The following is a 23,832-nucleotide window of genomic DNA, read 5'->3' as shown; positions in this document are numbered from 1 at the left end:
ACTTCCACAAGTATAGTAGCAGCAGCAGCAGTTGTAGTAGCAATAATAGCAACAGTAATGTTTTCCTACCATTTATAAATATTTAACTGAACAGGAAGTTTACATAAAGCATCAGAAACTACCTAGCAAAACAAAAGTTATTAGTGGGCTGCTATTTGCAAGCAGATCCAATGGGCCAGATCCTGATTCCTATAGTACGCATTTATGTATGAAGCACCTGCAGAACCAGATTCTGAACTGTTCTGCACCCTATCTAGTTCCTTCTGTATTCCCCAAAAAGTTTCACAGCTGCACAGATCAATTTTTCTTGTTCTAGAAAACAAGCAGTACCTGCCAGGCTCTACTATTTCACTCTGATGTGGCAATTCAGTATAAAAGAGAAATTTCAAAATTCCAGTTTTTCTAGTACAGAGGCAAATTTCTGCAGTTCTATTTTTAAAGGATTAGGTAAGTTTATGACTACTAGCAACACATACAGAAAACACACTATGTTCAGGATACCAACTGACCCAGAGGTCACAAAGGACTATTCATGTTTGTAACTGGGTACCTTCAGTTTATGAATTTCCACATTCTTAGGTTATCTGTTACTGCAGGAAACCAGACTCCAAAACCAATATACCAGAAAGGTTTTGCAATCCTTCTCACAATTCAGATTTCTATGTCATTCCTTTAATTTATTCTTTGTAAAACACGTGTAATTTTCTGAATGTCAACTTTTTCCTGAGCTGACTTGTGAATACTCTTGCACTGCATGTTTGCAGCTGTAGTTCAACCCATTCATGCTTCACATTGCGAAATGCAGAGTCCTATTGGCTCCAAGACTTCATACTTCAGCACCTACATGCATAAGTTTTTGCAGGACCAGGGTGTCTCAGTGGAATCGTATTATATAAAGCATCTGTCATCCAGTGATTTCTTGTCATTTACAGTCACAGGCCCACCTTTTAAGGTAGCACTGCTTTAAGCTGGCTAAGCATAACACTGCAACTCCTGAGCAGTTCAGGAGCATAGGTCAGTTTGGCCTTTAATGAGCCTTTTGAGCAAAGGAACACTTTTGCAAATGAGATGCATACTCCCATGTCTGTCATGTCAGGAAACAGATCTGGGCCACCCCAACCCTGCATTCTTCCAAGAAGGGACCAGAGTAAACATATCAAAACCAACAACAGGCTTTCTTTACATGTCGACTCAAGTCTCTCTTCCACCATAACAGAGACTCCTCCCCTCCCCTCATAACTTTCCCCAAAATAAAAAGAAAAGAAAAGAAGGAGAGAAAGAAGAACAAAGGAGGAAGAAAAAAGCCACAGCACTAACAGAAATGTTCATTCACATCTAACAGCATCCATATGCCAGTAACATACCGTAAACTCTTAGCCTACCATACAAAGAAGGTGCCCCAAAATGGTACCTGCAAGAGGTCTCTCGGAAGGAGATGTTTAAATCCCAATGGGTGTGTATCCTGTTAACAAACAAACAGAGAGGTCAATGGCACATGCTGAACACTGCATCTCTTGCCACTTAAAAGATCTGCTCCATCATGACAACCCCCCCACAGTCCTCAAACTCCCTCTTCCTAGCTCTCAACCACAACTCCTGCCACCTCCTGAGCCCAGTGTGGGATGCTGGGATGGGCCACACTGCACGCATGTCGCAGTCCTGAGCGTCCACAGCAGGACTCGCTGCTGGAAGTGAGACCTGCAGGTGAGCTGGACAGCAGTGAGAGAACCTCTCCTTGCTGCATGCAGTCTCCCTAATGAGTGTAGGGACTGCAGGATGTTGCCCCAACTAACAGGACATGTTCAGAGGAAGCAGAAAGAACTAAGCAGTGACATTTTATGAAGAAAACCCAAATATGTCTGTACTGTATTCCCTCCTCCACACCTGCCACAGCTGTAAATAATTAGCCATTTCCCACCTCGGAAATTAACGTCACATATGCTGTCACTCTGCCCACTGACAAGCAGGAATAGCAGATTCTAGATGAACAATATCCTAAATTAAGACAGAGCAACCAAGGGCATTAGGGTTTTGTTGGGTTTTTTTTCCCCCCCTTGCTATGAGACAGCATCTACACCAATCCAGACGGCTAAGGCAATGCTTGACCTTCTGTGGTCTGGTGTCTCCACTTGATACCAGGGAACACTGATCTCCCCCACTACCCAAAGGAGGTCTGTGACCACCACTGTTTCTCCATGTCAGTGTGATTGATGAGAAACCCAGCCATTTGAGACCAAACTGGCAAGCAAGCCCGTATCCTTGCACAAATGCACTCCTACATCTCTCAGCACCTGCCAGTGAACATGCTCGTTCCTTAGCTGTGTGTATACATCAGCTCCTGCAGATGTACATTCCCAACAGCATTAAACATAAGTGGCTGCAAACATCACAAGTATCAGAGGCCAAATGCATTTTTGTGCATTTTGTGTATCCCTACAGCACTCCTGCCTCTGTCCTCAACTAGAAAAAGCAATAGTGTGTAGCTGAAGACCACCTGACTGCAGAAAAAGCCTAATCTAAAACCTGCTGAATTAAGAGCGAGCCCTTCTTCCAATCTCAATGTGCTTTGAATTGGGCCTGAAAACACTTAAGCATGACGAGCGAAGTCAATGGGGCTTAACTCAGGTTTGAGTGTCTGTTTACGTGCCTTCCTGAATGGCTGCCCCTGCTTCAGCCTAGTTCAGAAATCAACTGAAAACAAATCTTAGCACGGAAATAATTTCACATCCAAGACATGCTGCTGCTGCAAGTTTTACTAACGTGATAGCACGCGTTTTGCACTCTTCCTGCAAGTCTGGCTCAGAAAAGCAGCCTGGTTGCACTCTCAGTAGTTCTTTTAGGGGATTGTTAGATTTTAGTAGATATTAACTTCCACTGATAAAGCTATGCTCAGAACTGTACTTAGTAGTTCCACATGTACCTCATTTTTCCTATTCTTCTTCTTCCTCATATGTAGCAGTTTAGAAAACCTGTCCCAGCTTCCCAGCTTCCCCACATTTTATTTGCAAACAGAGACGGGATAGGCACTTCCCAGCTACTGAGCTTACAGCAGTAACAGTTGTTCTTCTAAGTTAAAATTCAGACATTTGAAAACTTTCTGCTAAAGACAGGCCAAACTGGGGCATTGAGTAATATTCCCATGAACTGTAGTTTGGTCAAACTCTGGGACACGTTTGGGCTCTCCAGGTAAGCTGACCTGAATGCAAAGTTCAAAGCAAATTTAAGGCAGCCAAAGCCCTTACTGCCCAGAAGGGTCTGGCCTGCTCACAAGGGAGTGCGGGGTGGTTAAGCCTAGCTGCTTCCTAGAGTACAAGATTTCCTCCATACACAAAACATTTACAAACCCCCTTTAACTCCAGCTCTGCACCTTGTGCTGTGCAGATCAGATCCTGGCAGCTGCAGAGTGGAAGTGGGGAGAGCTCCAGGTGCCGGACAGCAACGAACACTGTGGGACCAGCTGGAAAACAAACTGCAGCTCTGGAACAGAACCCTGTGCCTCCCCTACTTCTCTGTCCATAAAACATTCTTCAGTGCCCTCAAAAAAACTGAAAGGGTTTGGCCCTGAGCTGTATGTAGATTCAGCACCATGTTTGACTGATTAAAACTCCATGATCCCATTCCCAATAAAAAAAAAGTCAATTCTGAAAACCTATGTTTAAGGTAAGCTGCCCCATGGGCCTCTGAAAGCAACATGCACTTCCCCCAGGCAGTGTTCAGAGCCTAACAGGGGGCCACAGCCCACTCTGCAGCACGTACGTGCTCCCGTTACACCGCTGTGTGCGCTCGGCAGGGCTCACGGAGCCTGTGCAGCTGGCACACACAGACCCACAGCAGCACAGCATCCCGCTCTGCCACACCACCAGCCATCCTGCCTCACCCTAACACTCAGCTACCTACCTGCCTCTCATTTCCACAGATGCTCTGCTCTGGAGCTCACAATGTTATATGTCATTATAACATGTTACAACACTACCCAGGCAGGTAAAAAGCATTATTCACACTGGACTTTCAAAGCAGGGCTGCAACGCTCCTTTTACTTGTGCAGCTGACACACCTCATTCAGAAGCTCCCATCCACAGTGCCATCACTTCCAGCTCTCTGGCTCAGATCCTGAGACTGCACAACCTGTACCGTAACAGGAGGGTCCACATCCCACCCAAATGCCAAAGAAGCAGGCGGGCTCCTCCCAGCTTTGGCACTGCCCAAGGGGGCACAAGGACGGAGGGTGAGATGATTTGCTCACGCAGCCAAGGGAGCTGGCAGCAGAGCAGGAGCTTGCCCGGGCTCCCGGCTCTCTCTTGGGGTTTAGTCTCCAAGTTAAACTCTCAGCCTTCCGTACATTTTAACTTCTTGTGGTCTGTTGTAGCTACTGACATGGGCAGACTGCAGGTAGTGCTCCTGAGCATTGGGCAAAGGCAAGTCTCATAATGAGACTTAGCACAGCTAAACTTCAAAGTGTAAGAACACTGCATCAGAGTTGTAAGTAGGGGGGAGGGAAAACCTCATACCAAAGGAATAGCTCAGATCCACATAGAGGCACACATAGCTATCTGCTGAGATGGATAATTAAACACTCATATTTAGACAAATGAATAGGTGAGAATGAAATTAAATTCTAATTATCTTTTTTTGGGTGGGAGGGGAGAGCGATAGGGAGCAGAACCAAGCACTCATTCCACATCTCTGTGCCGTTATCACCAATTAGATTTCTGAGGCTAATGTACATCTTGCTTTAAAGGGTTATTCATCCAATTGAAATCAAATTACTAAAAATTTGCAAACTATCAGCTACACAAGCCTGTCCTTGGGTTGTATAAAAAGTGGTGAGTAGGAGCCAGTCCCTAACAAATTAATAACAGAAACAGAAGCGGGGGGAATAAAAACCATAGCCAGGCAAGCAAGGGTGCTACTGCTGCTACTGCCTCTCCCACCTCCTCACCTACCCAAGGTCTCAGACACAGTGTGATCAGTTAGCAAGTGTTTAATAAAAATGGCCAGGTGGGCCCCACAGGAATGGAAGATGGGCTCCCTGCACAGCTCCGTAAGCAGGGAGCGTGGGCTGAGGGGTACGCAAGCTGGGGGAGTAACAAACTACTGCATCAGGCACTTCAGCAAGCAGGGACAAGAATGTCAGGGTTTGGTCTGTGCAAAGACTGAAATTGCTTATACATGTATGTGAACCAAACTTTAACAGGAAGGACTCGAGGCTGTTGAAGGTATCTCTGGAGCCTGTACTGGAATGAGAATCCAGCACAGAAAAGAAAGTGACAGAGCTGGCAAAATAATAGAGAGCAGCTGGGACAGTTTTTAATTTTTATGTTGGTTTTTTTCCTTCCCTGTAATTTCTTTTTTACCCTAGCAGTTCCTGCAAGCTTTCAGCACCACAGTGACAACCTGGAAGAGGCCAACAGGGTGAGTCAGGCCATCCCCCTAACATCTTATCACTCCAGGGGCAGTAGCAACCTCATTCTGCAGCTGAGCTTCTGTGCTGTGGCCGACCTGCTTTCTGCTGCTCCCTTTGGCTCGCCCTGTGCTGCAGCACTCTCCAAACTAGCCAGCTGCAACAAGGTCTTTTACCATCACATACCAACATACTCTTCATGCCAGTCCCTCTGCTGCCTTCTCCTAGTCTCTCCTCTTCCAGGGTGCGCTCTGTCTTCTCATGCTTCTTCCACTCTCTCTTCCTTGGCTGCTCCCTCTTCATTAGCTGCCCAACCCCTTACCAGAACCAGCCACAGCTGCACCTGATGTACATCAGCCAACCACCCCCATCCCCACCCCTGAAGCCAGCCCACAGCTGTGTATTTTATATATATATTTCAATGATAATTAACCCAGCTTTATTCCTCTCCAGCCCCACTGTCCCAAGTGCATGCTGCGTAACCAATACATAGGCCATGTAAGTTGTAGAGAACACCGGGCAGCATCCAGCTATAGGAACAGGTCACGACTGCCACAAGGAGAACCCATCACAGCCCCATCTCTTACCCACAACTGTCCCTTTCTACTCCTATTTAATTATAAGACAAACACTTCCTTTGTCTGTACCTTTCTGCTTTTTGAGCACAGGCAAGGCCACAGAGAAGAGAAAAATACTGACAAGGTTTCTCCACAGCCTCTGATTTAGAAGACTGCAGTGAAAGGACAGTGTTGGCAAAAAGGTGAATTAAGGACTTCTGCTCAACTGGCACGGGCCACCACAGTCATTGGGAATTCAGTGGGTCAGGCCTTGGGTACCACCACCTTGCATGGAAAAGCCGAGCACTCAGGCACACAGGGAGGACCACGCAATGCAAATCACAGTGCTGCAGGTAAGCAGCTTGGGAAGGTCTATTTGCAGGTGGAATTATGCAGCCTGCTCAGCTGGATGGTCAGAGCTAGCTCCTCACTCCTCCCTACTCTTCGCATATATCACTGCATCAGCTTCCAGTCTCCCTATATCCACATCACGCTGTTTTCAGGCAGCCAACACGAGGAAGCTTGTGCAAGCAATGAACAGGGCTAGGGTCCTCCAGGAATCCTCATACCTGATGGCTGGTAGAATGACCTTAAAATTGCAGCCAGACCGAGACTTGGACTTGGGGCACCGGTGTTATTCTCCACCATGGAACTGATGTTGCAAGGGTCATATACAAGGAGGTACAGAGAGCAGCCAAGACCCCTTGCGGGTCAAGATTTTATTTGCTTTCATTGTCACACTTCACCTTTCCTTCTCATATCTCCTTCCTAGGCAAGAAGGGTTTCTTGCTGTTCGTTACATTTTGTCTTAGAGCATCCCTGAGAAGTAAGTAGACATTTTCTCTCTCTCTGCCCCCCTTTAAATATATGTTCTCATTAGGTCAATGACTGCTTCCTGGCACTCTGGACCAAGTCCAGCCTCTGCTTCCCAGAGTGATCATTAATATATTTATTGAATATGGTGACTGTTATTGTGGTGCATGGTTCAGAGAAAAAGAGGGAAGGGGCAAGGAAAGAGAAAGGAGAAAGAATAAAGGGTTGCAGAGGAAGGAAGAAGGGACTGACAGAAAATAATCAGTGAAAGCTGTGAAAGAAAAGTATCATAAAGCAGCAAAATATGCCACCAGCCACAAGAGGGGCCCTGCCTCCCTCCTTCTCTTGAGTCATGGCAATTAGCAGAAGGGCTGTCGAATCTAATCTGAGAGCCTGATTCACGGCTGGAGCCCAGAGCCCTGCAGAGTCATGTGTCTGGTCTCTCCTCAGTTGTCTGCTGCCTGGAAGAGCCTTGTCAGCTTAACTCAGACCCCAGACATGCTCTGGCTTCGGCAGCAGGTGAAAAGCAGTGTTGTTTGGCATATCCTGCCTTGAAACTGAGCTCCACCAGGAGCAGGGATGTCATACGGCTCTTGTCCCAGGGCAGCACCAGGGTGGACTGTCTGGGAGCATTTCAGGAAGAGGCCAAGCAAGAGAAGGAAGGCACAGGGAACACTGTGCACATTGCACATCAGCTGGGAAGGCACTGGGACCTCATGGCTCTGTATTATAAGCAGGTGCATGTGACAGATATCATGGGGGGGTGCTCGGGTTTGATCTTCAATCAATTAGGGAGTCAAAGAGCAGCAGCCTTATGGGATATAAGAAATAGCTTTCCACTTAAGAGAGGCAGGCAGTGGAAAGGCTGACAGCCACTAGCCATTAAGGCTTAGTGGAGGTCAGTAATTTCACTATTAGAAAATGGATGCTGAGTGAGGAGAATGCCGTAAAGCTGGTCTGTGAGGTGAGGAATGCTGAGGAACAGGGGAGAGCAACTTGCCTCCGTCTGGCCTCTCCACACTCATGTGTGAATAGGTGCAAGGCGACACTGTTCCACCATTCCTTGTGTAAGCACCTTCATTTCAAATGCTGTCCTCTGGTTTGAAGTAACACTAATCCCATGCCAGGTGCTAGACACCGTGGTCATCCTGCTGACGCAGCCAGAAAAGCTTTGGAGGTGTGGTGGGGAGTGACAGAGAAAAAGGAGAAAGGACTTAAGGGCAGTATGAGATTCTCCAGAAATCTGCTTCTCATTGCACAGATGCCCTGTTACAGGACAACTCTTGTTATTTCAAAATAACAGTGTTCTGTCATTTTAAAATGGATTTTATTTCAGAGCAGTATTTGAAAGGAACCCAGCCCGTTGTGTGTTCTCATTGTACAATCAGCTCCTACTTTTGCTCCCAATCCTCTTTTTTTTTAACAAAAGAATTCTAAATTCATTTTCTCCGTACACGTCCATTTGCACCTATCTTGCCTACTTCTCAGTCCAGTGTGCGTGTTTACTGATACTCATAAAGGTTACTTCAGAGACAGGTCAGGTCAAAAACTCTTTACAATTTTAAACAGGTGCTCAAGTATTACTGCTTCATTATTAGCCATGCCATCATATTTTGCTGGGGACTTAGACAAAGCTCCATGTGAACAGTTCCCAACCTAAGACAAAGCTCTGTGTGAACAGGTCCCAACCTACCCTGTTAAATCTCAGATGCTATCATTACGTTTCCCCTCTTCTCTTTCTCTCCCCTCCCATACTAATGAAAACAGCCGTTCTTTAAAATTGAAATTAAATTCATGCACCCACAAGACAATGCTGGGTTTAAATCCAACAGCATGTGAGGCTCTTACTGTTAAAGCTGAACCTTACTCTCTGGCTACACTGGCTTTCCTCTGTTTGGAGATTCTTGGAATAACATAATGGTGATCCTCCAAGGCAGTTTGAACCTCAGTGTGAAAAAGCACACCGACTGTTCCTGAGGTAATGCATTCATCAGTGTTGGCTAGAATCTCCCAGTGAGTGTAAAGAAGTTAATGCTCCCCAAACTATTGCAGAGCAATGTAATTCGTAGTCTCAAACATCTGCATTTGCTTATTTTCTGTTTAGGATAAACCAGAGAGCAGTAACAAGAAAGCTTGCTGGCATAACTTTTAGTTTAGCTTTCTGGGGAGTGAGAAAGGAAAAAGCCTTCATGAAGCCAAAGTTTCTAACTGGAGTCTGCTGTACACAGTTCCTGTACCAGTTCAGCTATGCCAGTATTGTTACAACTAAAATAACCATACAGGTGACACAAGTGTATCGGTATAAAAATGCCCTATACTAATTCTTTTCCCCAAATAGGAAAAGCTATTTTCATAGCCAGACAACCGTTCTCCCCAGGAGTCAGCACAATTTAACCAAACCACAGTAATTAAGGCAATGCAATTGTTGTATGTAGGCAATGCTGTAAAAGAGCAAGATTTTCAGGAACCTGAAATCTGATTGAAAGAAAAAGGATTTTCCTCTGCAGTGCTGTCCCAATAATCTTCAGAGCTGAGTGCTTACAGTCTGGGTATCAGGCTATGGTATCAAGCTCAGCAGATGCCTCTGGTTATATGAGACAAGATTTTAAGCCCTGTGTCTTCCAGACAGGAGGCATAACACAAAGGCTACTTAGCACACCCTGCAAAGCAGGCTAAAGAGGACTCAAGGGGTCTCAGTACAAGATGAAAACATTCACCTTTAAGCTTGGGTCACCTGGATTTCAAAGCAGATGAGCCAAGCTCACTTCAGTGTCAGGCTTGGCTCCCTTAACTTAATTACATATAGGCAAGACAGCAAAGTCTTTGCAAGGACTTGGTCATGAAAAAAGTTGGCATGCACTGAAACTTCTGTGGTCATTACAGGTCTCAGCTCCTTTCTAGGACTGCAAGAACATCATAAGGCAGGTTTTCTCTGCCTCAGACCTCCTCGGAAGGCCATCACCATGGGCAATTGCCTAAGATCACAGAGAAAATCACTGCCAAAGGCTAGGATGAAGGACTAGCTAAGAAACTAAGCTTCCAACTCCTACTCTAATCCCTAGAGTCTTCTCTTCACCAATGCCCAGACCTCAAAGCAGCAGAACGCCTACTGCCAACGTTGGAGAGAAACAGTCAATACAAAGGAAATTGGAAATAAAAAGAAAAGGCAATCATGTTCAAGGCCACAATCCAACTGTTTATAATGGTAAATGCATGCAGATGTGCACGAGGGCCATCCAGGGGTACCAGAGGAAAACACTGGTTTGCTCAGGCCTTGACCTTGTTTTCCTACTATCACAGTTTAACCTATTTCTTCCTCTCAGTGGGAGACAATAAAACCTCAGCCCAATCCATCACCAACTGGGGAGGATACAACAGGTGAATTAAAAACAGAAAGCAGATGGGGCACTGTCTCTGCCAGGCCCCAGCTGTCATGTCTGCGAGCTGTCTAGCCTGTATGCCGCTGCTGCTGCTCTCTCTGGAGCCAGCCCCATCACACCTTCCACCCCAGTCCCCGGGCCACTAATGGCACTGGGAAGAGAGCCAGAGCCTGCTCCCCCAGCCAGGCTGTGCTGGAGTGGGGTCAGGTCACTTTCCATTCATTGCTGTTTGGCGGGTGGAAACAGCCAGTCCTCCCCCGCCTTGGGACAGGAGGGTGCGGGACCCGTTTGTAAGGGCCAAACTGCTTGGAAATGCTGGGGGATTTGAGCAGTCGATGTTCCCTGCCCGGACATCAAGCACTGAATTACGTGCCCTGTTTTTCTGCTATCACTGCACTCGCCAAGAGTGCTGCCTGGCCTGTTTGCTCCAGCTTTGCCCTTTTAGCTTTTCCCCCACAGAATGTATCAGAGCTCCCAGGAAAATGAAAAGAACTGCACAAAAACAACGAGAGCCTAACCTACCTGGTAAGAACTGTGGCTCTCCTCAAAGGAATCAAGACAAAGCTGAAACAAGAGACCTTCAGGCAAACTGATTGAAAAGTACTGAGAGCACAGAAATGGTAAGCTAGGGGACCTCTGGCTAACAACTATTAAGTATTTTTTGTTCATTTCCTAATAAACAAGGCAAAGTAATTACAGTAATTAAAGATTCAAGATAAGAGCACTTTATATTTGGGGGGCCCAGCATATCAATTATACAGTTATCATGTTGTTCTCCCTCCTAATGAGACAATCTAGCACTGTAATTTTACAGAATTAGAAGCATAATTAAAAGGGGCAGGAGAAGAAGGGCAGTTTACCAAAACTGATTAGGAGGGATCTTTCTCCTCTGTGGCTCCTGTGTACATGCACAGTGAAGATGCATTCCCCAAACACCTTTTCATTTCCAAGCGATAACCCTTGAACATGGCTGTTGGACAGCTGCAATGATAAACCCAGACTTTAATTACAGGTGTGTTTTATGAGAAGAGCTGGTTACTGTTTTGTCTCCCTACTTTCAAGCTCTCGGTTGCTGATGTACCAGCATCTGTTGGAAGGCAAGCGGGGAAAATAGCTTATCTACTCAGGAGCAAGAAACACATAAAACATAAGAAAAGCAATTACATGCCTTCGGTTTCCACTCCTCTGTTTTTATAGGGCTTGTCTTAGAATCTGAGTGATTTTATGCACCAGAGGAAGATGACAATCAAGATGAGTTGCAATGATATGCATGGGAGGCTGAGACATGGTGCCTTTAGGTATTTATTTTCCTGTAGTTACAGGTTTTCTAAACATCATATTTCTTCAGAGGGATGAGAGAACCCAAAATTTTGCAGCTGAGTATTATGGGCACTGAGACTACACATGACAGCCCAAGTGACAGTTGCCAGAATGTAACTCAAGACAATCCTTTCTCCTCTTCCTTTAAATCTGCATGATTCCAGGATGAATGTGTATGGTACTGAGAAAGACACGGTGAAAATACGTTAAGTACTGTGGTAAGCCCCAGTATCTGAGTGACCCTTTGCCTACTGCAACTCCATTACTTCTAGTTTTAGATTACAGAGGCACTGAGGATCAGGGAGACATGGCTATGCTCTTTTGACACTTGTAATGAAGAACATACATCCACCACCACTGCTGCTACCTCCTTGCCAAACTTTGTTCCTCAACGTTAAACTATCCAGTTCATATGACATCAGAATTTGGGGACAACTGAAAGCAAAAGGCAGGACTTCAGGCCCATACAGCTCTGTGTATTTTCAGAGCTATGAAAAAGGCCCACAGATGACTTCTTGGTCTTGCAATTCATTGGCCTCGCCAGACACAAAGATACAGAATGCTGGACAGAGGGTGAAATAAAATTTAGTCTGCAAGTACAGATGCCTTTAGTGCAAATGCAAGGTGCAAGGCCCCATAGAGTCCTACTCACCCCAAACAGGAATAAGCAAGTAGAAAAGAGGACCCAACTACTCTTTCTGAGCTATAATGTGACATCTGCACTTTAATTTCAGGCCCTGGGTGTGACTCCTTCGGGCAGCCTGGGCGGTATTGGTCCACAAAGGCTGGTCACCTGCTGCCCGGTTTTCTCTGTCTTTGCTCTTGCAATGCAGCACTCCCTAGCAGGAAAGTACCTTCTTTTCATGATACTGATATGGAGATCCTCCTCCTGCTTTACTTCAGGGTGTTGACCATTGCTCTTATCACTCTCTTCACTGTCATCACTGTGTGAGAAAATTGAGGTCAGCTCTTTCTTCAGGATCCTGGTTGGAGGTAGGGGGATCGTCCTCTTCTCTGCCAGGCGACCCCGGTTCTGGCACGGGATGGAATTAGTTGGAATGGGAAAGGGCAGGAGGAAAAGAGAAGAAAACAAGAATTTGGTTAGGCAACCCAGAACCAAGCAGCTCCTCTCAAACAGCTGCCCCGGGAAGGCAATGCTGTTAAGTCTTTGCAGGTTTCAAACTGGTATGCCGGGTGGACACTGGCTGTGTTTGCTTTGCAAAACACTTTTCAGCAGGGGCATATTTACATCTAGTTCTTCCAGTTCTAATATTCAAGTCATGCACTCTCCCCACCTCTTCATTCCTAGCTTGTGTCTCCTCTACACCAACAGGAAAGGAAGACGGCAGCAGAATTAGCACCAATCTCTCTCTCCAGAGTATTTCCTACCAAATGTTGCACATTAACATAGCAAAATAGGTTAAATTAAACCTTTGCCAGTAGCCCTGGGAAGATGGGATCCAAGTAATCCAGAACACTTTGGACTGCAAAGGGAAAACTGCCTATGCCAGCCAGCAGCAGGTTTGTCTCTCACACCAGTGAACAGTCCACATCAATTTAAACGGGAATTACTGAGGCTACTTTTCACTGTTCATTTGCACGTTCAGATGAATCTAGCAGGTCTTGCCTTGTGCAGCCTTTCCCTAGGTGGTCCTGGCAGCATACTTCCCCCTCAACAATCCACTTCTGACAAGACACAAATAAACAAGAGGAAAACTCCCAGGAGGCACAAGCTGCTTTTCCACTGCATGTGTATTTGTGTACGGAACCTTGCACAGCATGACCCTGGTCCAAACCTCCTTTCTTCTGCAACTATTACTCTGCCCCTGCACCCTTTGTGCCTGATCCACAAGAAGGTATGAGCCTAGCTACAGCATGTTGGGTTTTTAGGTCTCACTGTGATAGACCCTGTTTCTAGAACTTGGGGTATCCAGCTTGATCTGTGATTGACCAAGACAGAGAGCCATAATATGAGCACTTACAGTGGAAGGTATACATTGGAAATCCAGGGAGACTGTAATGTCATTGCCCACAGAATTTAAAATTTTAGCAAACAAAATCATGAAATTAGGAAGGGAACCACAGCAAAGCAAAGGAAAGCACAGTTTCATGCACGTTCTTTGTACAGGTATGTAGGCATACTTCCTTCAATAGGACAAGTCATAGAAAAGAACCATTTTTAGCAAGGATTGGAAGAAAAGGAAGGAAGGTGTCTGAAAGAGATCAAGTAAGTACAGAGTAACATTTAACTAATAATAGTTTCTCTGAAACATCGACTCCAACTTTGCAGCTAAACCTAGGAAAATGAAAACGTCCTGGGAAAGCCAGTCAGGCTCTCTGCAGGGGAGAACAGAGGAAGACTAAGTGATAGAAGAGCCCATGTTTTTTTAATTAAACAAATTAAGAACTTTACACAAATACAAAACAAAAACTTCTTGTTTACCTCTGTCAATAAATTCCAGTTGTGGTCATTAAAGGGGAGCCCTAATCATTGTGATAATTAGCCAAATCCATCTGGAAGGCATCACCCCAAGGAGGCACATTAGCTTTTCCATTCTGATGCACGTCCAAGCCAAGAACGCAGCTGTCTGTGAACAGCAGACACCCAAGGGAGCAAAGCACAGTGGGCCAAACTGGCTTAAAAATGGGGAAACGTGTATACAAGGAAAAAGACACGCACTTTCCTCTTGAGAGAGATGCAAAGAGGAAAAACACACCTGTGGACAGCAACAAGGTGAATGCTCCCACATCTCCAAGTATCCCAAGTACCAAACTTGGATACAAAAGCTGCAGCAGGCTCTGTAGTGAATCCAAATGCCCAGACTCAGACACAGGAGAATATCCGTACTCTGATTATTGCTGGGGGCTCCCAGAGACCCACCTGCACAAGATGAATTGCTATGGTGGGAGGAGCCAACTGCATCTATGTGACAAACAGCAAGTGCTTTTCCCTTGCCCCTGCAGGCTCCCCTTAAACAGCAGCAGAGACCCACTCACATGGCCCTTTGCAAAGAGGTTTCTCACTGTCTGTCCCCAGGAGGAACATGCAACACAAACAGTGCATCTCCCAGCCTTAAATACTTCTTCGCGTACAGATAGATTTCCACCCCTGCCCCCTTTTCTGCTCCAGTGCATAGAGCAAATGTGCAAAGCTCACCTCTGTCTGAAGCCACCTTAGTAACTGTAGCTAGCACAGCGTCAAAAGGGCAGTAGGGAACAGAAGAGGAGAGAAAGGGAAGAGTGAGAGGAAGGAAAGAAAAAGCAAGGAGGTCAGTATTTGCACTGGATTTCTGTCATGATGAAAAGCTAGGGTTTGATATCAGCATGAGCTTTATCACACCAAAGCTTTACATAGTTTTCTGAAGTTGCAATTTATCATAACAATTAAGGGGGGAGGGGACGGAGGGTGTGCAAATTTCCACTTCAAAATAATTGCAATTCACTCTCTGCTGTGACTTCACAAGCTAAAGAGAACAGCGCTGATCAGATACTAAAAATCATTTTATGGTCATTATGGTACCTTTGAGCAGTTACCAGGTCTCAGTGACTGCCCAGGGACTCATCAGCCTTAACAAGAGTGAGAGTGCAGCAAACAGGGAGGCACTAAACCTAGAGAAACAGCCCATCAGACCAGGAACACAGGATCCCCCTTCCCCCTGCTCCCCAGAATGCTTATTCTTTGCCTTTCTGTAAATTGTATCCCTACACCTAAAGCTGCTGCATATATACAGACACCTATATATACACACATATATATGCACCAATTATGTAATAATCAAATAGGCATATACCTACCTATACAGGTATCACCTAACACACAGAAAGCTTCTTCCCTTAAAAGACGAATGAAAAGGAATGGAAAACAGAATCTGCATCTGCCGCAACCTCTGGTCACAGATAAACAGTAGTACTTTTGTTCTGACCAGGGCCCAGACATGGACAACATCCGAACCAGGGCCACAGTGGTTCCAGTGCCCTCGTAAGCATCTGCATTCCAGCACCAGCAACACATGTTTTAAAGTTGTGTTTACTTTGTATTTCTGCCATTGGGGCATTTTATTTATTTATTTATTTATTTATTACGTTTCTCCATTCCCAGAAAATTAAAATAGACTTAGCCAATCAATTTTGCCTTTTATGTTCACCTATAGTCAGTTTTGAATCAATTGCGCTTTCTTAATCTGTTTAGAGGCATTCACCAGTAGATACACATTACTTTTAAATTAAGCACAAAAGTAGCCAGAAGCCTGGTCCAGAACCTGCTACAATCAATTGTCTTTCCATTGACTTGAAAGGGCACTGGTCCAAGCTGCAAATAAAAACCACTCATTTGTGAGAAGCACTCTATCCAAGGATTCATTGCTATGACCCTGGCTTTTGCTGAAGTCCTTTGCCAGTTGTACAGACAGCTTACAGGACAGGAATGTACCTACAGAACTGAGCAGTATATCAAGATACCTACAGTTACTCAGAGTTATCAACTATCACTTGCCACACAGCGGCAGGTAGTGAAGTATGCACTTAGCAGAGTGGTGTTACGTACGAGAACCCACCCAGAGACTGCAGTGGCATCGCTATGTATGGGGAGGTGCATGACGATTTATAGATATTTGATGTAAGCCTTATAATCTCACATTTAAAAAGCTTGTGTTTGTGTGCCATTACAGAGTGATCTCATACTTTAAAGGGATGCTGATGTTGAACTATGAACCCTATAAGAAAGTTGGAATATTTTGAAAAAGAAAACTGCCTCCCAATTTGTTGATATTCATTGGGATGTCTCATGCTTGGGAAAAAAAAACAACCAATAATCTCCTGCCACCAAAGAGCCAGGCATCTTGGGACTCCAGCTCCCCCCTGTTAAATAACTCCATTTTTACACACATGAAGGAAAGGGGGAAGGTGCGCTTTGCCAGCTGGCTTGCTTAAACTAGTAGGAGTGTTTTGGCCAGCGGGTCAGAGGAGCATTTTCTATAGCTGCAGAGCCAACAGCTGTTAGTACAGGTGCAGCACCTCCAGCAAAAAGATGAAGTATACGCAGCCGTAAATACGTCTTATAGCTTGGTCCAGCAGAGCCAGGTTGCCTGCCAGCCCCCTGGCACAGGGACTACAGACAGAAGGTGATACAAGGAAGAGATAACATCTCCTATGCACAGGGGGAACACAGGATCCCCACTGAGGACCTGTCCTCAACACATACGTCTGGGGGTGAAATATAGCTAGCCCCTCAAAACGCTGCTGCAGAGCTACTGCACAGGTACTCTCCCCTTCCCTGCAACAAACCCTCCAACAACCTCTTCGGTGCCTGAGAGCAGAGATGTTTGCTTTCAGGACAAACGCTGACTCAGATCAGAGGAAACCTCTTCAGAGCATGCACCTTCCTTTCACAACACAAGGATTTCCCCCACCCCTTGGATAGAGGGTGGGGGCATGGAACACGGAGTATCACTTACCCTCTCTTTAATTAGTGTACTAAAAAGTAAAATGTCTCTGCAATTCTCCAAAGCTTTTTGCAAGGGTGAGTGTTGAGGGCACTGCAGAACTGCCTCACGTATTAGGACTCCCTTCCCTTTATACATTGTTAAATATTAATTTTGTGGGTTATGATTCCAGCTAACGAAGCACAGCTGGAGTTTGAGTCAATAACCCTCTATTCCCCAGACACATTCAGCTACCCACCCAGCCATTCCTGCGTCACTCCAGCCCTCAGTCACTCACCACTTCACCCTCCTAGGGTCTTTTGACACCATTAATTGCTTTCATTGCCTCTCAAAGTATTGTCTGGGTGGGGGGTTGCTTTGTTTTCAAAAATCACAGGCAGGCATATTTCCTTTCCCCAGGAAAAATCAGATGGGTACCAACGCTATTTAAAGTTACTGATTACCCAAGTCTAGAGATGCAACTACAAATAAAAAAAGCCCAACAACTTGGGAACAGTGGTAGGTTACCTGAGTGGTGAAGCCTGGAAGCCTGAACGTTCTGTCATGAAAGCAAAGGACCATCAGAAAGATGGCAAAGAAAACCGTGGTGATGTTTCTTCCCCTTCCAAAGAGCGGAGAGAAAATTCCGCTGTGTGTGGCTAAGCAAGGTCAGTAGCATTACAAAATAAAATCTTTCTCCCGCCACCCATCCAACCCCCTCACAGCTCTCCCCTGGAGCCGTGTTCTCCCAGCCAAGAATACCAAAACCAAACTGTTGCATAAGAGCCCTGGGAGAGCCTGCAGATGGAATGACGGGCAGAGAGCACAGGGCTTGGGGGAGAGACAGGAAGGGAGGGTTAGGAAAGGTTTCCTGCCCTGGGAGCTACTGCAACAAGGTCAAAACAGCTGAACGCCCTGGTGTGACATTCAAAGTCAGCCAGAAAAGGAAAGATTCCTTGCAGAGAGAGTCCCTGGTGAACGTTTAATTGATCCCAGCAATGGAAAGGCCTTTGCTATGAGAGCTGCAAGACAAAAAGCTCCATGGAAAAAAAAATGCACATGAAAGCAAAGCTTTTGCCAGTCCACATTAACTGCCAGCCAAACTCTGGACATTTGATCCCATTGGGAATTGACCCAGGAGGCTGAGCAGGTGCAGTCCCTATGGACACCACTTCTTCAGCATCCAAATCAGTACCAGAAAAAAAGCACAAAAATGCAAATGCACAAAGAGTTTGCCCACCGATAAAAATATCAAAGCTGTTTACAAGACGATTCACGTGCCTGTGACTCAACTCTCAAATATAGTTTCTATTGGATTAAAAAAACACCCTTGCAGAAGCAACAGCACACGCATTCTTTCTGCATACGTAGATCTGGGAAATAGAGGGAGCAGACAGGGAATGCTGGGGGAAGGTAAGAGGGGACGTTTGTGCACTGCCAATGCTGGGAGCTGAAGAATGCTAAATCTTTTCCATATGTGAAGGAAATCCTCAAGTCCAGACAGCATTTTCTCTCTCTTTTTATTGATAATAAAGATAGGGAAAAGGAAAGGGGGAGGTTCTGAGAGCCTGGAATATTTTCCTTTTACTTTTTTGAATAGCAAACCTAGTCAAATGGCTTTAATTAGGAAAATCACGCAGCAATGGAGCCCACATTTTCCCCTGTAGGATAACTGACAAGAGTCTGCATTTACCTTCAGCTGTGATTAGTGTAAACACCTAAGAAAGGGTCAAGTTGCCTTCCAAGATAATCCTCCACTCTCCCCTGGGCCTTCATTAGGCGTTTGGGCCAACGCACTACCAGGCTGACTGTTTCGGGAGCAAATCCGGTACAGGCGCAGTTCTGCTGCCCTGCGCTTACCAGCATCTCCGTCAAAGCTGAGGTCACAGACAGAAGCAGCTCTCCAGGCTCTCATCTCACCTCCTGCTACAGTGTTCAGTAAAGAACGAATGAATAAAACAACAGTCGACAGCCTTCCGCCGCATCTGCCTTCCTCCCCTCCTTGTCAGCCGCAGTCCCACCCTTTAACCTGACCACTAATAAGCTGATTATTTATCATCACTTTCCAGTAACACCAGTGTTACACTGGAAGTTGTTCCGGCACAGGAGGGATGGCCTGAAGTACAGACAGAGCAGAAGAGAACAGACAGCCATGCCCAGGCAAAAATATAAGGCAGTACAGATTACTAAGATTCTTTGCAGGTTTTGGGGACCACGTCGCACTCTTTGTCAGAGTCTCAGGAAAGTGGTTTACAAGTTCTGGCAATGGCTAGAGGCAACGTGAGGAGGCAACTCAGCACAGCCAGGCAGGTCTAAGAGCTGCAGCCAGGGGGACAACAGATTCTGGGAATAACTACTCCAGCCGGCTCCTGAGGTCTAATGATTCCTCATTAATAGTTTTGAGTTGTCATCAACTGGTTTAAGACAGAAGATACCAATTCCAGCACAGACAGTCCAGGCCCATTTTTAGGGTGTTTTATCTTTGGAGAGAGGGAAAGTATATCGAAGGAGAAAATTACTCTTAACCACAATTTCCTGGTGTTGATCCCAGAGAACTCACCTGACCCCACTGTGCTCAGTCTCCCTGCTAGAAAAAGCCATTAGTAACACTTTCTCTCTCACTTGTACCTGTTTCTCTGTACTGTTTACATTGTAAGCTCTTTGGAGCAGAGAATAATGTGTTGAGTCTGAGGCTCTGCATAGAAACAGGGCTGTAGGTACTACTGTAATTGGAGAAAATATGTATGTTTTAAACCAAAAGAAAGTCACACTTTTGAGTACAGAAGTAGAGCTGCTGCTCTTCCCATCAATATTAACAACATTATTTTCAGAAGCCCTAAAGAAACAGATGAACAAGATCTGTGAACAGAAGGGAACATTTCCCATTTATTACCTCTGAGTGAGTTATAAAGCCTAAGGGATAATTTGTTAATAGAGTGAGAGCTATGCTTTTCTGGAAAAGCCAACTGGAATTTCCAGTCTTTGAAGGGAGGCAACTCTAAGATAGGAAATCTATCAGTCCTTTGGAGCTACCTGTTTTCAAAAATTCTTTGGAAGAAGGCTGAAAAGTGGCCTAGGCTTTGTTTTCTGTGTCTGTTCCACATCAAGTAACTTTGTCCATTTCAGTTTGAGGTTGCAAAGAAGGAAGCACAGATATGAAGCCAGGTCCTCAGGCAATGTACGTCAGTATTAACGGAGTAAGTCAACCAGCGGAGGATGTGATACACTGATGCTATCTCTTAAACAAAAGCAAAACTTACATATTTGTCTCTTTTTTCTTTCCTTTCCTGCTCCTCCTCTCTAGTGAAGAGACAAGGAGCAAAAGGGCACAGAAGCTTTCAGACGTTTTCCCTGCTTTTCACACACCTCACTGCAGTACCTTTTGAGTAACAGAAAGACAAGAGAACAAAATAATTGTCCGTCATTCCCCCCGGTATTAATGTTTCACTCCAAAGTTTCATTACATCAGGTCCAAGAGAGCATGGCCTTTCCCAGCAAGACTAAAATATTTCATCAAGAGGAATTTGACTGGGGTTTATACTTTTATTCTGCTCTGGAGACACAAGCTTAAAGCATTTTTTTTAGATTCTTGAAATTTCAAAGTGTGGCTCACAGCCTGCTCGGCCAAAAGGAGACAGACCAGGCTTTGTTCGGGTCCTACAAGAATGAGGACCAGCCACTGCAGCTTTTCATTGGGTAGAGTGCAATTTCTGCCTCAAGTTCTGTTTTGAGCTTTTTTTTTTTCTTTTTGATAAGTCTTCACTGTCATAAAGACCAACTTTCACAGAGATCAAACAGAAACGTTAAAACAGTTCTTCCCAAAATGCATGTTGCTGCTTTAATAGAAACCAAAACAGGCTTTATCTAAACAGTTCAGTGTGTTTTACAAAGTTCAATCATTATGATCTTCACTTAATGGGAGAGACAGACCTGGATTTGTTGAGTCAGTTCCTCCTCTTCTTTAGTTGTCCATATGGCAGAAGCTTTTGCTGCTGCTGTAGTTAATGAGAGCTACAGCTGGTTCTTTTGGAAACATCAGGTCCAACATAATCCTAAGCTGGTCTTCCAAAATACTGAAGTGTCCCATGATCACCGATGACTTCGAAAACATAAACTCATAGGGGCATCAGTGGAACTTGCAGGCTGTCAGTCCCTAACCCCAGCCATACTCACCTCAAACACCCTGGCATAAGACTAACCCAAGAAAGGTCTTCTGTCCATCCCCACAGCTGGACCACTCCTGTCACAGGCAGAACGAGATGGAAACTAACCCAAGGGCAATTTTTCTCAGCTTTAAAGAAATATATTTCCCAGCAGTTTCCCTCAAAATTGAAGCAACCAAACCGACAAGAGCAAAGAAACAGCAGCTGCTCCACACAGCGGAGACAGAGTAACCAGAGATTTGCATTGCATCTTAGTATTCCCCAAGGAGGCTGGTGCCAAATATCAGCGACATCTGCCTCCATGACAGGACCACCCAGCAATATAGCACCATCCTCCCTGGACAGTAGATAAGCCTCTTCAATAACCTTAAGCGCAAGCATTCAGTTAACACCTGCACAGGGATCATTCAGGCTGGTAAAAGATATAAATGGATCCCCATACTGTAGTGTTTCAAGTCTGGTGCCAGCACTGAAGAGCAGATCAGAGGAATCTGAGGAAAGAGCTGCCACTTACTGAGGAAGCAACAGCCAGGTCTGCCCACAAAGTTTCCTCAGAATGACTCAACTCTCCAACAGCCAAGCAAACTGAAAATCCAAAGCAAACAAGAAAACTACAAATACTAATTAAGGCATTGCTTCCACTTTTGCAAAAAAAAAAATGCCTGGTGTTTAAGTAGACTTCATGCTTTTAAACTATCAATACCAAAACAAAACAGAGTAAGGTGCAGTTCATTCACACATGTGGCCCGGTTGGTGGAGTTCGTATGAACAGACGGTACCCTGCAAGCCTACTCAAGGCTTTGAAAGGCCCCTTTTTTACAAATCAAAAGCTCTGACACCTGCTGCATGCACAAGAGTGAAGCCATAGCTTCCCTGGAGCCTCTTCCCTGTCACCGAGAGCCAAAAGCAAGTGAAATCGGAGGCAACAAGCCTATCATCTGCTACAGTGACCCTGCCATTCTGCAATACTTTCATCTAGAAAGCACCACGTGTTTTATAAGCTTTTGTTATTTAAGGGGGTTTAACACATCTGGGAGGCTGGTGAGGAGCAGGAGGTCCATTTAACAGTGGTGCAAAGCGTGATGAAGATACATAAGGTGATGAGCTAAGTCACACAGAGAAGGGCTGCAGAGCCAGGAGCAGCCTGTTGCACTTCCAAAGACAATATATGCACATCCAGTGGGGAAAAGCAGCTCTGTGGACCTTTTTTAACTATCACAGGAACGGACTACAATACCTTAGCAATGCCTTCTAGTGCTAGGGTCATAAATGCATCCTTTCAAGTGAAAAACAGCTGAAGGTGTCCCTCTCTGCCTCCTAATCTCACTACCTTCAGATGTGCGCAGGCACACAGCTGCCGCTTAAGGAAGCACAAAGGATCTGGTTCAGGCAATTGGAAGAGACTGACTGACAAACTGATCCCTAGCTTTTTTAACTTGACCAGTGTCAACATGCACCTGGGACAAAGTGCTGCCTGGGCACAGAGCGCCCATCACCAGCCTTGCGTGTTACTGTTCAGAAACAATCGGTTCTGTGCTAAGGCTGCAAAAAGCCTTTACTACTCAACAAACCCCCTTAAAAGTCATTTTGGGGCAACTACCTGATTTTACTCCACACACACAACCTGCACAATGGCAATGACTTGCCCAAGATTTGCTGGGTAGATGACAAAAGAGGGAGAACCGAGAAGGTTGTGTGCCTGCTGCTCCTCTGCTCCTACTGCTAGAGCACATGTACCGCACGTCGTTCCACAGGGCCTCTCTTGGTAGCCTGTCACCCATCAGGAGAGCACCGTCCTTGCTGCCACATGGGGTATGGTGTCACCACTACCGCCTTCCACCACCCTCTGCGATACTAAAGCATGACAAGGACCATTTCCCCTTCTCCTCCTCTCACTAGTACCTTTCCTTCAACTGGCTGCACAGCTAAAGGGACTCTTTTCTGTAGTTTTATTCCTTTTCCTAAAGCTTTGTCCCCCTTCCCCACAGCCCCCTCACCCCCAAACCACCACAAACTACCTACAAAAACCACTGCTTCCATTTCCACTTCATGATCTGCCTGCCACACCTGGGGGATTTCCCAGCAAATTGTATTACTTTATTTGGTCAATTGGCCTACAAATTGATTTTCCTGTACAAATAATGAACATTTATGGTTATTTTCCCCATAGACTGCTTTATTTTCCATGTAACAAAGACTGATTTCCTGCAGTTTTTGAGACCGGAGCATATGATCTGCAGTTACTGTGACCCCTGGTTGATGGATGGCAAGGATTCGAAGCACAACAGGAGGGTTTGGGGCTTTTTTTCCCCCTTATGCTCTTAACAGTAGTACGAGAGGGATGTCAGCTGGAAGTAAACACCAGTACCAGACCAAGCAATCCTACAGCATGTTTATTCTGGGAATAAATTGTATTGTTTTAAAAGAAATCCAGTCCTGGGTCCGGCCAGCCACAAGGCCAGGCAAAAGCAGATGAAGTGATCAGGGGGACCAAGGGGGCAGAGCAGACTGTGCCAGGCTTGGGGGGTGGTGGGCTTGGGGGGTGGTGGGCTTGGGGGGTGGCGGCAGGAGGCCGTGAGCCACCGCAGGGCCCTGCCCTGCCCGCCGGCACGCCCAGGCGCCCAAAGCATTTGAGATGGCAGCCCCTGCTCATCACAGCCTTTGGGGAAAGGCTGCAAGGACCTTCTTTAATCTTAATTACATTACTGCGGAGGGGAAGGGAGGAGGAGTCAGGGAAGAAGGTTTTCTAGAAAACCGTCTGGGAGTGAGGTGGCCTGG

At 45.6% G+C, this 23,832-nt stretch overlaps 1 protein-coding gene across 1 annotated transcript in view; it reads right to left on the bottom strand.

The window, feature by feature from the left end:
• The window catches only part of SAMD11 (sterile alpha motif domain containing 11), a 158,569-nt gene that overhangs the window by 79,857 nt on the left and 54,880 nt on the right, over positions 1-23,832 (bottom strand). Inside the window, 2 exon segments of the mRNA XM_055800642.1 lie at positions 1,412-1,462; positions 12,326-12,504. Coding sequence (XP_055656617.1) covers positions 1,412-1,462; positions 12,326-12,504 — 230 coding nt within the window.

This window comes from Falco peregrinus, chromosome 3, assembly GCF_023634155.1.
Source record: "Falco peregrinus isolate bFalPer1 chromosome 3, bFalPer1.pri, whole genome shotgun sequence".
Taxonomy (NCBI): domain Eukaryota; kingdom Metazoa; phylum Chordata; class Aves; order Falconiformes; family Falconidae; genus Falco; species Falco peregrinus.
This window is presented reverse-complemented; position numbering and strand designations above follow the sequence as displayed.